Source organism: Panthera leo, chromosome A1 (assembly GCF_018350215.1).
Source record: "Panthera leo isolate Ple1 chromosome A1, P.leo_Ple1_pat1.1, whole genome shotgun sequence".
NCBI classification, from domain to species: domain Eukaryota; kingdom Metazoa; phylum Chordata; class Mammalia; order Carnivora; family Felidae; genus Panthera; species Panthera leo.
Genome location: NC_056679.1, coordinates 456,628 through 472,975, shown reverse-complemented (window position 1 = coordinate 472,975; position 16,348 = coordinate 456,628). Strand labels below are relative to the sequence as shown.

Sequence of the window (16,348 nt, the reverse complement as noted above, 5' to 3'; positions counted from 1 at the left end):
TATAAAGTAAGCTAGAGAAAATGTTAAGAAAGTTGTAAGGAAGAGAAAATACATTTACAGTACTGTAAAAAAGTCCACACATAAGTGGACCCACTCAGTTCAAACCTGGGTTGTTCAAGGGCCAACTGCAAAGAGTAGGAGTTCTTACCTCTTCTTTTAAATGTTCACACTGAAGAGTGCAACGGGAGGGGAAGGACTTAGTAATCTTTATAAAACCAGTTTAACAGATGGAACACCTTTTATACAAACACATGAGTACAAATACACATGAGCACACATACACACACCACACACACCCCTCTGCTCAAAAGAAAAAGCTGGCAGTGAGAATTACATGTACAAAGTAATATCACATTTCTAAGTGTGAGAAATAGTTTTCTATATCGAACTGTACATTCAATATTTGGTTGTGTCCTGTCATGAAAATGAGTATTTAAAAATGTAACAAGTGAACTGTAAGTCTAGAAATAAAAAATATCTTGCTATATAAAATGTTAATGTTATTATTTATGATGGATTCCCTATTGCTACTAAGTATTTATGGCATCTTGCAATGTGAAAACATATCTATGACAGGCTAATTATGTTTTTTAAAAAATAAAAAACAGAAACACTGGAAAACTGAAAGGAGCTATTTCTTGAAGCTAAGCTTAAAATCCAGAAGCAAAATGGGGAAAATGTTAAAATGTCAAATAAAAGGAAAAAAAAATTTATCTGGGGAGAGAATCCTTTTCTGGCAGCAAATTCTATTAAGATTTGTATGTATATGTTCAAACAGCATATATATAAAACAACATTAGATAATGGATGGTCTTTTCACTAGGTTTGAAGATACAGAAACATTAAATGAATCTTAATGCAATTAAAGTCTTTTTTAGGACATTTAGGACATAAAGCATGACGTAGTGTATTGTTTCCTCAACAGATAATTTAAAAATTCTCTATATTCTCTTAACATATCAAACACAACCATATTGAAGACTTAAAGTGTAAGGCAAAATATGACATTTTATCCAGAATCAGTTTTTCAATAATTTAGGTTCTTATAGAAAAACAGCTCACTTACTTCTTTCAATATCTCTTCAGAATGCTCAAAAGTACAGTATTTATGGTATGCCATAAAATAAGAAAGTGACATTCCATCAAAATAGAGATGAATCGATAATTTCCCCCATGGGTTTTCAGGTAATTCCTGTTTAATTTCAATAAAGATTATTATTATAAAATAAAGTCTGTTTGAAGATTCAAATTTTATAGCAGGCAAATATGATATTAGAGTTCTGACAATCACAGTTTTACCAGTTTGACTAGTGGCTCATTTCATAAAATTTTCTTCCTGGTCTTTTGGCAGGTTATATAAAACAGTAATTCTACTATTATAGTTTCTGTAAAATATATTTACATGTAAGATAGTTTGCTAGTTATTTACTAGAAAATTACATCATCTTTAAATAATACTAATAATTTACACTAAGTAGAAGGAGAAAGAAAAGGTATGTTCAGAGGTAAAGAAATGAAGTTTTGTTAAAAATCCAAAAATGACAGAATCAGAAGACATCAATGACTGTCTAGAAGGAGGAGTTAGGATAATGGCTTTAAACTCTTAAGTCCACTTAGCATTATTAGGTACTGAACATGTACGTAGCTGATAGGCTGATCATTTTTCATTTATACTTGGTACCACCTTAGTCCAAACTCCTGTCTCTACTGAGTTTCTATAATTGCTTTCCAGCAGACCTCCCTGCTTCTATCTTCTCTACTCTCTAGCTTTTCTCAGTGCAGCAGAGTGAAAATACTAGAACGTTAAAGGTAGATCATGTCACTCCTTTGCCCAAGCCCTTGAGTGGCTGCCTTTGTCAGCTTGACAGCTGAAGCTTTCACAAACCTCTCCCCCACCCCCAATTCTTTTCTATCGTGCTCCTTCTGCTCCAGCCCCAGTGGCTTCTCTGCCAGTCCTTGAACACCCCAGGCATGCTCCAGCCTTGGAGCTCTCTGCACTATTCTCCAGACATCGCATGGTTGGTCCTCTCACCATTTTAGAATCTTTACTCCTATCTCATTTTTTGCAGGGTGGCCTCCCTTGACCACTGTGTTTAAAATGTTAACTTCTCCCCTGCCCCACTTTCCCCATCAGCCCTTCCTGCTTTGTTTTCTTCCTAGCACTTACCACAACCTAATACACCTCGTATTTTATGTTTTTTATTTTGTTTCCCACTGCTGAAATGGAAACTCCATGAAGGCAGACATCTGACTATTCAGTCCATTGCTGTACCTCCAGGCTGAGACTAGAGTCAGTCAGTATTTCTTAGTATATAAAGTCACGGGAGCAAGTCTGGGTAAGGTCTGTTATGGCAGTAAGGGCTGTAGGGCATGCACATTCATGGTTTCTGGCAATTTAAGCAGCCTTGGGTATACTATGAATTGTTCTCCTGTGTTAAGCTAAACGGCAAAGAATTTTGATCTCTATCTTACTGCCATGATTTTCCACAAGGGCTATGAATAACCAGAGAGGGGCTCTTGGTACTAACATCAGCAACATTAAAGCTTCTGTACTGTTTATATAAGTAGGTCTGTGGCTCTTGTTAAGTCTTTATCATCCTGTAGTCAGTCACCTTTCATACAGAAATACTTTCCTTACAGTGTTTGTATCCTTCTAGTGGAATCCTCAAACATAGCTGCCGATCAATCTCATTACCTCACTGCTCAGAAACCTCCAATGGGCTCCACTTATTCACCTCTACCTCTCTTAAATCCTATTCACCACCACTTCCCTCACAAAACCTCTTTTATTCTAGCCAAACAGTTATGCTATTTCCTAATTGTACCGTGCCCGGTTCTGTTTCCTTATGCTTACTTACGAATTCTATTCCCCTGGTCAGGAGAACTTTCCCAACTTTTAAGGGCTACCTCACTTACCATCTCTAAGTTCCTATTACACTTACTCTTTTTACCAGTCACTTGGCTCTTGGCATGTCACTTTGTAGTGTCAAGTTTTTAGGTTTATATCTTACATCTAGTTGTTTCACTAACTACATAAGGTCTTTGAGCACAGGGGCTCACCTGCACCTCCCACAGTGCTACGTACATGGTCACATCCTGAGAACTACTATGTATATTTATAAACATCTCCAATTCTTTGATACTGCTCCTTATTAGGTTGTTAATAAAGAATCTTTTGGATTACTGACTTTAGTGCTTATGAAAGTTCTCAGGAACTTGCTCAAAATTAGATTTAAAACAAGCCTAGAAACCAAAGTGGTAACTTTTCTATGTTACTGAATAAGTTATATTCAAATAGGAACATTTTTCATCATTAAAATATCCCTCAAATTATGTTACCTACACCACTTTATGGCCAATAACTTAAATCAACAATATATGCCTTGAATATAAATTACCATAATGTGAATTTCCACCTCTCTCTTCGAAAGCAGTTCCTGAAGGAGTTCTATTGCATCTGGTTGCCAGACATTCCCAACCTATTTGGGATTAATAAACTCAGATTCTTTCACACTTTCACAAAATATGACAGAGCAGAAAGCAAATGAAGTTATATAAAAGTAGCCATAAACAGGTAACAGGAGACAGTAGTATAAACTATACGAGCAGTTTTAAGAGAATATCATGGCCATATGAAACTAATAATTTGTCTGAGCTTCCTTCCCTCACTACAGTTCTCTCTTAAAGCATTTTAGGCTTTAAAAATATAAACCTACATTAAAAACAAAGCATCACAAAATTTTTTTTTAAAACACCAATATACCAATGTGGTGCTTGGATAATGCCTAAAATAGGTATTATTAAGGAGCAGTGATTGTTGTGTTTTTAATGTTAAGACATTCATGTGGTGAAGAATTGGGGCCTCCTGCCAAAAGCCACTGAGGAGCCTCAACTTTCCACCAATGCCACGTGAAAGCGATTTGGAGGCAGATCCTCTACCGCAGTGAACCCTTCAGATAACTGTACATATTCATGCAGTTTTACTAGGGACTCTGAGCCAAAACCACTCAGCTAAGCTGCTCCTAATCCCTGAACCACAGAAACTATATGAAAGAAAAAAAAGTTTGTTGATTTAGACTACTAAGTTTTAGCTTAATTTGTCATGCAGCAAGAGATAATTAATACACCACTTCTTTATCTGATTTCCAGCTTCAAATCTGTTGTGATTTTATTTGATGAAGAAATAACTAAATTTTAACAGTCTTACACTTACCCATCTATGAAGATATTAGGTCTCTTTACTTATTCAGATTTTTTTAAATGTTTATTTTTGAGAGAGACAGAGAGACAGAGACAGAGCATGTGTGGGGGAGGGGCAGAGAGAGAGGGAGACACAGAATCCCAAGCAGGCTCCAGGCTTTGAGCTATCAGCACAGAGGCCAATGTGGGGTTACAACTTGTGAACTGCACAATCATGACCTGAGCTGAAGTCAGATGATTAACTGACTGAGCCACCCAGGCGCCTCTCAGATTTTTTTTTTTTATCCTTCAGTTTGATTTTGTAGTTTTCTTCATAAAGGCCCTTTAGCTGTCTTAAGAAACTTATTTCTAAGTATTTTATTATTTTTGCTACAACTGAAAGGGATTGTTAATAAAAAGACAATATTTAAAATTAATCATCCTACAAATTACAATTTACTCACAGATTTGGTATTATAGAGCTGGCAAGGAATACAAAACTGGGGTGTATCAGGATATAGTAAAATAGGGTAAAGGTGACATTGTGGAATCTTCTCGGTGAATCCATGATCTAAATATTGTACCTGAAACAGAACAAATAAAATTTATAATTTAAATTTACTATTAAAAACTAGGGGCCAGTAGGGACTCTTAGGTATTTAAAAAAACAGACATCCTAGAAAGAGATCTAAATGGATTTGAAAATTTTCCAGAAAAAAAGAAACATTGTATTCCTTCATTCCATAGTGTATTAAATTTCATTGTCAAAAGTTTTTTTTTTACACATAAACCAGCTTTTTTTTTTAACAGAGTCTTCTGAGATTTACAAATTCCTTTAGAATTTCTTTTGAAGATAATTTAATTTTGTTTTGTTTTTCCTAAGTATTTTAGAAGTGGTTTACTAAATACTAAGTATTTAGAAATGGTTTACATTTAATAAAGAAGTATACTGGTTTGTTTTCTTGTTGAATTTTAAGAGTTCTTCACACATTTTGGATAATAGTCCTTCATAAGATGTGTCTTTGGCAAATATTTTCTCCCAGTGTGTGGCTTGTGTTCTCATTCTTTTGACATTGGCTTTCACAGGGGAAGTTTTTCATTTAAATAAAGTCCAGTTTATCCCTTATTTTATGGGTCTTCTGTGCGATATCTAAAAAGTCATTACCATCCCCAAGGTCATTGAGGTTTTCTCTGCTATCTTCTAGGAGTTTTATAGTTTGTGTTTTGCATTTAGGTCTATGATCCATTTTGAGTTAATTTTTTTGAAGAGTGTAAAAGTCTGGGTCCAGGTCCATTTTTGTGTGTGTGGATGATCACTTGTTTCTGCAGCATTTACTGAAAAGACCATCTTTGCTTAGTTGTTTTGCCTTTGCTCCTTTGTCAAAGATTAGTTGACTATATTTTTGTGGGTCTATTTCTAGGCTCTCTATTTTGTTCCATTGTTCCATTTGTTTATTTTTATTTTTCTGCTAATACCACAATATCTCAATTACTGTGACCTTATAGTTAAATTTTGAAGTAAGGTAGCATCAGTTCTCTGATTTTGTTCTTCTCCTTTGTGTTGGCTATTCTGGGTCTTTTGCCTCTCCCTATAAACTTTAAAATAAATTTGTTGATATCCACAAAACAACCTGCTGGGATTCTGATTGGCATTGCATTGCATCTATAGATAAATCTGGGAAGAACTGACATTTTGACAATATTGAGTCTTCCTATTCATGAACTAGAATATCCCTCCAGTCATTTTGTTCTTTGATTTTGTTCATCAGAGTTTTGTAGTTTTCCTTGTATAGATAGATCTTGTACATATTCAGTTAGAGTTATACCTAAGTATTTTGTTTTTTTGGGTGCTAATGTAAATGGTATTGTATTCTCAGTTTCAAATTCCACTTGTTCATTGCTGGTCTATAGGAAAGTGACTGACTTTTGTATATTAACCTTGTATCCCGCAACCTTGCTATAATTGCTTAGAGTTCTAGGAATTTTCTTGTTCATTCTTTTGCATGTCATCTGTAAGCAAAGTTCTTCCTTTCTAATTTATCTTTTATTTCCTTTTATCTGATTGCATTAGCTAGTACTTCTATTATGATGTTGAAAAGGAATGGTAAGAGGGAATATCTTTGCCTTGCTCCTGCTCTTAGTGAGAAAGTCATGGGGTTTTCACCATTAAGTATGATGTTAGCTGTAAGTTTTTTGTAGTTTTTTTTTTTTTAATCAGGGTAGGAAGTTCCTCTCTATACCTATTACAGACTTTTTAGTATGAATGGGTATTAGATCCTCTCAAAAGCTTTCTCTGCATCTACTGATATGATCATGTGATTTTTCTTTTTCATCCTGTTGATGTGATAGATTACATTAGCCAATTTTCAAATGTTGAATCAGCCTTGAACACCTGGGATAACCATTTGGTCATGATGTATATAATTACTTTTATACATTGTGGATTTGATTTTCTACTATTTGGTTGAGGATTTTTGTATCTATATTCCTGATACTGGTCTGTAGCTTTATTTTCTTGTAATGTTGTTGTCTATTTTTGGTATTACAGTAATGTCGGCCTCATAGAATGAGTTAGGAAGTATTTCCTTTGCTTCTATCTTCTGAAAGAGATCTTAGTAAAATATCTTCCTTAAATATTTGGTAGAATTTACCAATGAAACCATCTGGGCCAGGTGCTTTTTGTTTTGGAAGGTTATGAATTACTAATTCAATTTCTTTATTAGATATAGGACTATTCAGATTTTCTACTTCTCTGTGTGGGTTTTGACAAATTGTGTCATTTTAAGGAATTTGTTCATCTAGGCTGTCAAATTTATGAGTATAGATCTACTCATAATATTCCTTTATTATCTTTTCATGTGCCCTCTTTCATTTCTGATATTAGTAATTTGTGTCCTCTTTTTCTTGATTAGCCTGGTTGCAAGCTTAATGATTTTACTCTTTTCAATGAAACAACTTTTAATCTCATAGATTTTCTTTCTTGATTTTCTGTTTTCAATTTCATTAATTTCAGCTCAAATTCTTATTTTTTTCAGCTTAACTTTGGATTTAATTTTTTCTTTTTGTAGTTTCCTCAGGTGGAAACTTAGAAAATTGATTTTAAATCTTTGTTCTTTTCTAATATATGCATTTAATGCTGTGAATTTCCTCTAAGCAATGCTTTCATTGCATAAGTTTTGACAAGTGTTTTCATTTTCATTTAGCTCAAAATATTTTTAAATTTCTCTTGAGATTTCTTCCTTGACCCATGTGTTTTTTAGAAGTTTGTTGTTAAACCTCTATGTATTTTGGGATTATCGTTCTGTTACTGGTTTCTAGTTTAATTCCATTCTGGTCTGAGAGCCGACATTGATTTCTACCCCTTTAAACTTAAAGTGTGTCTTATGGCTAAGAATGTGGTATATCTTGATAAGTATTCCATGTGAGCTTGAGAAGAATGTATTATTGTTCAATGAATTAGTCCAGAGATGCCAATTATATCCAGTTGATTGATGGTATTTTTGAGTTCAACTATGTCCTTACTGATTCTCTGCTTGCTAGACCTGTCATTTCTGATAGAGTGTTGAAGTCCACAACTATGTTAGTGGGTATTTCTCTTTGCAATTTTATTAGTTTTTGCCTCATGCAGATTTACTCTTTTGTTGTTATACACATACATATTAGGAACTGTAATGTCTTCTTAGAGAATTGACTCCTCTGTCATTATGTAATGCCCTTCTTTATCCCTGATAACTTTCCTGCTTTGAAGTCTACTCTGAAATTATAGATATCCCTGCCTTCTTCTAATGAGTGTTGGCACAGAATATTTTTCTCTATCCACTCATTTTTTTTCCACTCATTTTAAATCTATATGTGTCTTATACTCAAAGTGGGTTTCTTGTAGACAACATACAGTTAATTGGTACATTTATTTGTTACTATTTTCCATTTACTGCTTTTGTTCTTTGTTCTTGTTTTCCACTATTTTTCTGCCTCGTGGTTTTAAATGAACATTTTATATAATTGCATTTTCTTTTTCTTAGCATATCAATTATACTTTTTAAAAAGCAATTTTTAGGGGCAACTGGGTGGCTCAGTCAGTTAAGCATCTGACTATTCATCTCAGCTCAGGTCTTGATCTCTTTGTTGTGAGTTCAAGCCCCACATTGGGCTCCACACTGGGCATGAAGCCTACTTTAAAAAAAAGCAATTTTTAGTGGTTTCCATTTAGTTTACTATAATACTGAATTATTATCATTAAACATTTACACTGAATCCAAGTCTATTTTCAAAAAACATTTACCACTTTGCAGGTATCATGAATACCTTATAACAAAACAATCCTAATTCCTTTCTTCCATTCCTTGTACTATGGTTATCTATTTCACTTATATTTAAGCAAGCATACATATGCATTTGGTATATTTGTATATACATACATAAGCATATATACTAACCACATTGTTGCTATTATTACTTTGAACTATTATGCTACATCAATTAAGAATAAGAAAACTCCAAGTTTTATCTTATCTCCACTTATTCCTTCTTCAGTTCTCTTTACTTAGATCTGAGTTTCTGACCTTTATTATTTTCCTTCTCTTTAAAGAATTTTTTGTACTATTTCTTGCAAGGCAGGTCTACTAGCAACAAGTTCAATTTTTGTTTCTCTGTGAAAGTCTTTATCACTCAGTTTTGAAGGTTAATTTCACAGTTTGGTGGGGTGTTTTTCTTAAGATTTTAAACATTTAAACCCACCTTCTTCTTGTTTGTATGGCTTCTGAGGAGAAATTGGATGTAATTCTTAATTATTTTTAAAGTTTAGTTATTTTGAGAGAGAGCGAGAATGCGCATGTGAGCAGGGAAGGGGCAGAGAAAGAGGGAAAGAGAATCCCCAACAGGCTCACAACGTGAGCACAGAGCCCAATGTGGGGCTAAATCCCATGAACCATGAAATCATGACCTGAACTGAAATCAAGAGTTGGACGCTTAACCAGCTGAGCCACCCAGCTGCCCCTGGATCTAATTCTTTGTCTCTCTATAGGTGAGGTCCATTTTTCCTCTGGCTTTTTTCAGGATTTTTTCTTTAATTTTCTGTAATTCCAAATGATATGCCCAGGTGTAGTTTAAAAAATTTTTGTTTTTGCATTTATCCTGGTTAGTGTTCTCTTAGCTCCTGGAACTGTGGTTGAGTGTCTGACATTAATTTGGGGAAAATTCTCAGTTGTAATTATTTCAAATACTTTTTCAATCCTTTCTTTTACTGGTATTCACATTATCCATATGTTATACCTTTTGTAGTTGTCCTTGGGTATTTGAATTTTTTTTTTTCAGTCTTTGTTCTCTTTTCAGGTTGGGAGGTCTCAAGATGTGTGGTGTGTGTGTGTGTGTGTGTGTGTATACACACACACACACACACAATCTGTGTCCAGTCTACTAATAAGTCCATCAAATGCATTCATTTTTGTTTATGTATTTATCTCTACTTTGTCTTTTCTTAGTATTTTTCTCTCTCTGCTTACACTGTCCATGTGTTCTTGCACAGTCTACTTTATCCACAAGAACCCTTTTCATATTAATCATAGTTGTTTTAAATTCTCAGGTAATTCCAACATCTCTGTCATGTCTTGTTCTAATGTGTCTCTGTCTCTTCCAGTTGTGTTTTTTGTTTTAATATGCATTCCAATTTTTTTCTTTTTAAAAGTTAAAATTTATTTTAAAAAATTTTTAATGTTTATTTATTTTTGAGACAGAGAGAGACAGAGTGAAAGTAGGGGAGGGGCAGAGAGAGAGGGAGAAACAGAATCTGAAACAGGCTCCAGGCTCTGAGCTGTCAGCACAGAGCCCGATACGGGGCTCAAACCCATGAACCATGAGATCATGACCTGAGCTGAAGTCAGACGCTTAACCGACTGAGCCACCCCGGCGCCCCTTAAAATTTTTTTTAATGTTTACTTTTTAGAGAAAGAGAGAGAGCACGAGTGGGCAGAGGGCAGAGAGAGAGAGAGGGAGACACACAATTCGAAGCAGGCTCCAGGCTCTGAGCTGTCAAAACAGAGCCTGGCATGGGGTTCGAGCCCACAAACCATGAGATCATGACCCGAGCCGAAGTGAGATGCCCAACCGACAAGTCACCCAGGCGCCCTGTTAAAATTTATTTTAATTGACATGTAACATTAGTTTCAGGTATACAAATAATGACTTGATATTTTTATATAATGTGAAATGATTGCCACAATAAATCTAGTTAACATCCATCGCCATACATAAATTTTTTTGTGTGAGAGGAAAACTTTAAGATTTACTCTTAGCAATGTTCAAATATACAATATAGTATTATTAACTATAGTCACCATGCTGTACATCCCCATGATTTATTTTATAGCTGGATGTTTGTATTTGTTGATCCTTCACCCACTTTGTACACCCCCACCCCTTCATCTCTTGGAACCACCAATCTGTTCTCTGTATCCATGAGCTTAGTATTTTTTGATACTGATGGTGTTTTATTTTTTATATTCCACAAATAAGTGAGATCATGTGGTATTTGTCCTTCTCTAACTTTATTTCACTTAGCAGAATGCCCTCAAGATCCATTCGTATTGTTGCAAATGGCAAGTTTTCCTTCTTTTTTTGTGACTGAATATTCCATTGCATGCATGTGTGTGTGTGTATGTGTGTGTGTATATACATACACACACACATATATTCTTTATCCATGCATCAATAGACACTTAGGTTGCTTCCATATCTTGGCTATTGTAAATAATGCTGCAATGAACATGGGGGTGCATATACATACATATATATGTGTGTGTGTGTGTGTGTGTGTGTGTGTGTGTGTGTGTGTGTGTGTATTTTTTTGCATACAGCTTTTTGAGTGTTTTCATTTCCTTCAGATAAATACCCAGAAATGGACTTTCTGGATATGATAGTTCTATTTTAATTTTTTGAGGAACCTCCATACTGTTTTCTGTAGTGGTTGTACCAATTTACATTCCCAGTGCACAAGGGTTCTCTTTTGTCCACATTCTCACCAACACTTGTTATTTCTTGACTTTTTAATAACAGTCCTTCTAACAAGTATGAAGTGATATTGTACCTTTGAGGTGCATTTCCCTAAAGATTAGTGATTTTGAGCACATATTCATGTACATGCTGGTCATCTGTATGTCTTCTTTGGAAACATGTCTATTCAGATCCTCTACCAAATTTTCCAATCAGATTGTTTTTTGCTATTGAGTTATATGGGTTCTTTATATATCTTGAATATTAGCACCTTATGGGATACATGATGTGCAAATATTTTCTCCCATTTGACAAGTTGCCTATTCATTTTATTGATGGTTTCCTTTGCTGTGGGAAATTTTTTAGTTTGATGTAGTCCTAGGTGTTTATTTTTGCTTTGGCGGCCTTTGATGGGTCACTAAGACCCATCATCAAGGAGTTATTGCCTGTGTTTTCTTCTAGGAGTTTTAAGGTTTCAGGTCCTTATTTCAAATATTTGATCCATTTTGAGTTAATTTTTGTGTATAGTATATGATATAATCCAGTTTCATTCTTTTGCATGTTGCCGTCCAGTTTTCCCAACACCTTTGTTGAAGAGAAGGTCTTTTCCCCATTGTATATTCTTGGTTCCTTTGTCATAAATTAATTGACTACATAAGCATTCGTTTATTTCTGGGCTTTCTATTCTCTTCCACTGTGTCTGTTTTTATGCCAGTGCCGTACTGTTTTGATGTACTTTTTAAAGTTAATAAGGAATGTCAATAAGTGATTTATTTTGCCCAAATGTAATGAAATTAACATATTACTATTTAATTGGGTTGGTTCAGCAATCAGCATTTAAAAAAATGAAATAGAACTGAATAAAAGGTATCTGAGTACATTACAGGTAGTTAGGGTGAGTACAATTTAATGTAATATATTTTTTTAAGATTTTATTTTTAAGTAATCTCTACACCCAATGTGGGGCTCAAACTCACAACCCCAACATCCAGAGTCACATGCTTCACCAACTGAGCCACCCACGCACCCCTAATGTAATTTTTTTCCCAATATATGAAATTTATTGTCAAATTGGTTTCCATACAACACCCAGTGCTCATCCCAAAAGGTGCCCTCCCTCAATACCCATCACCCACCTTCCCCCCCCTCCCCCCCCCCTTCAACCCTCAGTTTGTTCTCAGTTTTTAAGAGTCTTTTATGCTTTGGCTCTCTCCCACTCTAACCTCTTTTTTTTGTTTTTTCTTCCCCTCCCCCATGGGTTTCTGTTAAGTTTCTCAGGATCCACATAAGAGTGAAAACATATGGTATCTGTCTTTCTCAGATATGGCTTATCTTACTTAGCATAACATTCTCCAGTTCCATCCAGGTTGCTACAAAGGGCCATATTTCATTCTTTCTCATTGCCAGTAGTATTCCTTTGTATATACAAACCACAATTTCTTTATCCATTCATCAGTTAATGGGCATTTAGGCTCCTTCCATAATTTGGCTATTGTTGAAAGTGCTGCTATAAACATTGGGGAACAAGTGTCCCTATGCATCAGCACTCCTGTATCCATTGGGTAAATTCCTAGCAGTGCTATTGCTGGGTCATAGGGTTGATCTATTTTTAATTTTTTGAGGAACCTCCACACTGTTTTCCAGAGCGGCTGCACCAGTTTGCATTCCCACCAACAGTGCAAGAGGGTTCCCATTTCTCCACATCCTCTCCAGCATCTATAGACTCCTGATTTGTTCATTTTAGCCACTCTGACTGGCGTGAGGTGGTATTGCTTTGTATTTCCCTGATGAGGAGTGACGTTGAGCATCTTTTCATGTGCCTGTCGGCCATCCGGATGTCTTCTTTAGAGAAGTGTCTATTTATGTTTTCTGCCCAATTCTTCACTGGGTTATTTGTTTTTTGGGTGTGGAGTTTGGTGAGCTCTTCATAGATTTTGGATACTAGCCCTTTGTCCGATGTGTCATTTGCAAATATCTTTTCCCATTCCATTGGTTGCCTTTTAGTTTTGTTGGTTGTTTCCTTTGCTGCGCAGAAGCTTTTTATCTTCAGGTCCCAGTAGTTCATTTTTGCTTTTAATTCCCTTGACTTTGGAGATGTGTCAAGTAAGAAATTGCTATGGCTGAGGTCAGAGAGGTCTTTTCCTGCTTTCTCCTCTAAGGTTTTGATGGTTTCCTGTCTCACATCCAGGTCCTTTATCCATTTTGAGTTTATTTTTGTGAATGGTGTGAGAAAGTGGTCTAGTTTCATTCTTCTGCATGTTGCTGTCCAGTTCTCCCAGCACCATTTGTTAAACAGACGGTCTTTTTTCCATTGGCTGTTCTTTCCTGCTTTGTCAAAGATTAGTTGGCCATACGTTTCTGGGTCTAGTTCTGGGGTTTCTATTCTACTCCATTGGTCTATGTGTCTGTTTTTGTGCCAATACCATGCTGTCTTGATGATTACAGCTTTGTAGTCGAGGCTAAAGTCTGGGATTGTGATGCCTCCTGCTTTGGTCTTCTTCAAAATTACTTTGGCTATTCGGGGCCTTTTGTGGTTCCATATGAATTTTAGGATTGCTTGTTCTAGTTTCGAGAAGAATGCTGGTGCAATTTTGATTGGGATTGCATTGAATGTGTAGATAGTTTTGGATAGTATTGACATTTTGACAATATTTATTCTTCCAATCCATGAGCATGGAATGTTTTTCCATTGCTTTATATCTTCTTCAATTTCCTTCATAAGCTTTCTATAGTTTTCAGCATACAGATCTTTTACATCTTTGGTTAGATTTATCCCTAGGTATTTTATGCTTCTTGCTGCAATTGTGAATGGGATCAGTTTCCTTATTTGTCTTTCTGTTGCTTCATTATTAGCGTATAAGAATGCAACTGATTTCTGTACATTGATTTTGTATCCTGCAACTTTGCTAAATTCATGTATCAGTTCTAGCAGACTTTTGGTGGAGTCTATCGGATTTTCCATGTATAATATCATGTCATCTGCAAAAAGTGAAGGCTTAACTTTATCTTTGCCAATTTTGATGCCTTTGATTTCCTTTTGTTGTCTGATTGCTGATGCTAGCACTTCCAACACTATGTTAAACAACAGCGGTGAGAGTGGACATCCCTGTCATGTTCCTGATCTCAGGGAAAAAGCTCTCAGTTTTTCCCCATTGAGGATGATGTTAGCTGTGGGCTTTTCATAAATGGCTTTTATGATCTTTAAGTATGTTCCTTCTATCCCGACTTTCTCGAGGGTTTTTATTAAGAAAGGTTGCTGAATTTTGTCAAAGGCCTTTTCTGCATTAACAGGATCATATGGTTCTTATCTTTTCTTTTATTAATGTGATGTATCACGTTGATAGATTTGTGAATGTTGAACCAGCCCTGCATCCCAGGAATGAATCCCACTTGATCATGGTGAATTATTCTTTTTATATGCTGTTGAATTCGATTTGCTAGTATCTTATTGAGAATTTTTGCATCCATATTCACCAGGGATTTGGCCTGTAGTTCTCTTTTTTTACTGGGTCTCTGTCTGGTTTAGGAATCAAAGTAATACTGGCTTCATAGAATGAGTCTGGAAGTTTTCCCTCCCTTTCTATTTTTTGGAATAGCTTGAGAAGGATAGGTATTATCTCTGCTTTAAACTTCTGGTAGAACTCCCCTGGGAAGCCATCTGGTTCTGGACTCTTATTTGTTGGAAGATTTTTGATAACTGATTCAATTTCTTCGCTGGTTATGGGTCTGTTCAAGCTTTCTATTTCCTCCTGAGTTTTGGAAGTGTGTGGGTGTTTAGGAATTTGTCCATTTCTTCTAGGTTGTCAAATTTGTTGGCATATAATTTTTCATAGTATTCCCTGATAATTGCTTGTATCTCTGAGGGATTGGTTGTAATAATTCCCTTTTCATTCATGATTTTATCTGTTTGGGTCATCTCCCTTTTCTTTTTGAGAAGCCTGGCTAGAGGTCTATCAATTTTGTTTATTGTTTCAAAAAACCAACTCTTGGTTTCATTGATCTGCTCTATAGTTTTGTTTATTTCTGCTCTGATCTTTATTATTGCTCTTATTCTGCTGGATTTGGGGTGTCTTTGCTGTTCTGCTTCTAGTTCCTTTAGGTGTGCTGTTAGATTTTGTACTTGGGATTTTGCTTGTGTCTTGAGATAGGCCTGGATTGCAATGTATTTTCCTCTCAGGACTGCCTTTGCTGCATCCCAAAGCGTATGGATTGTTGTATTTTCATTTTCATTTGTTTCCATATATTTTTAAATTTCTTCTCTGATTGCCTGGTTGACCCATTCATTCTTTAGTAGGGTGTTCTTTAACCTCCATGCTTTTGGAGGTTTTCCAGACTTTTTCCTGTAACTGATTTCAAGTTTCATAGCATTGTGGTCTGAAAGTGTTTCTGGTGTGATATCAATTCTTTTATACTTATGAAGGGCTGCTTTGTGACCCAGTATGTGATCTATCTTGGAGAATGTTCCATGTGCACTCAAGAAGAAAGTATATTCTGTTGCTTTGGGATGCAGAGTTCTAAATATATCTGTCAAGTCCATCTGATCCAATGTATCATTCAGGGCCCTTGTTTCTTTATTGATCTGTGTCTAGATGATCTATCCGTTGTTGTAAGTGGGATGTTAAAGTCCCCTGCAATTACCACATTCTCATCAATAAGGTTGCTTATGTTTGTGAGTTGTTTTATATATTTGGGGGCTTCCGTATTCGGCACATAGACATTTATAATTGTTAGCTCTTCCTGATGGATACTCCCTGTAATTATTTTATAGTGCCCTTCTTCATCTCTTGTTACAGCCTTTAATTTAAAGTCTAGGGGCGCCTGGGTGGCGCAGTCGATTAAGCGTCCGACTTCAGCCAGGTCACGATCTTGCGGTCCGTGAGTTCGAGCCCCGCGTCAGGCTCTGGGCTGATGGCTCAGAGCCTGGAGCCTGTTTCCGATTCTGTGTCTCCCTCTCTCTCTGCCCCTCCCCCGTTCATGCTCTGTCTCTCTCTGTCCCAAAAGTAAATAAAAAACGTTGGAAAAAAAAATTAAAAAAAAAAAATAAAGTCTAGTTTGTCTGATACAAGTATGGCTACTCCAGCTTTCTTTTGACTTCCAGTGGCATGATAAATAGTTCTCCATCCCCTCTCTTTCAATCTGAAGGTGTCCTCAGGTCTAAAATGAGTCTCTTGTAAACAGAAAA

General features: G+C 35.8%; 1 protein-coding gene across 2 annotated transcripts in view; it reads right to left on the bottom strand.

Annotated features, from left to right (window-relative positions):
* RNF17 (ring finger protein 17) overlaps positions 1-16,348 on the bottom strand; it is a 112,544-nt gene that overhangs the window by 17,667 nt on the left and 78,529 nt on the right. For both annotated transcript variants that reach the window (XM_042929185.1, XM_042930026.1), the window contains 3 exons: positions 4,644-4,763; positions 3,399-3,479; positions 1,067-1,192 (listed from right to left, as the gene is read on the bottom strand). In XM_042929185.1, the coding sequence (XP_042785119.1) occupies positions 1,067-1,192; positions 3,399-3,479; positions 4,644-4,763 (327 nt within the window). The remainder of the gene's footprint in view (positions 1-1,066; positions 1,193-3,398; positions 3,480-4,643; positions 4,764-16,348) is intronic.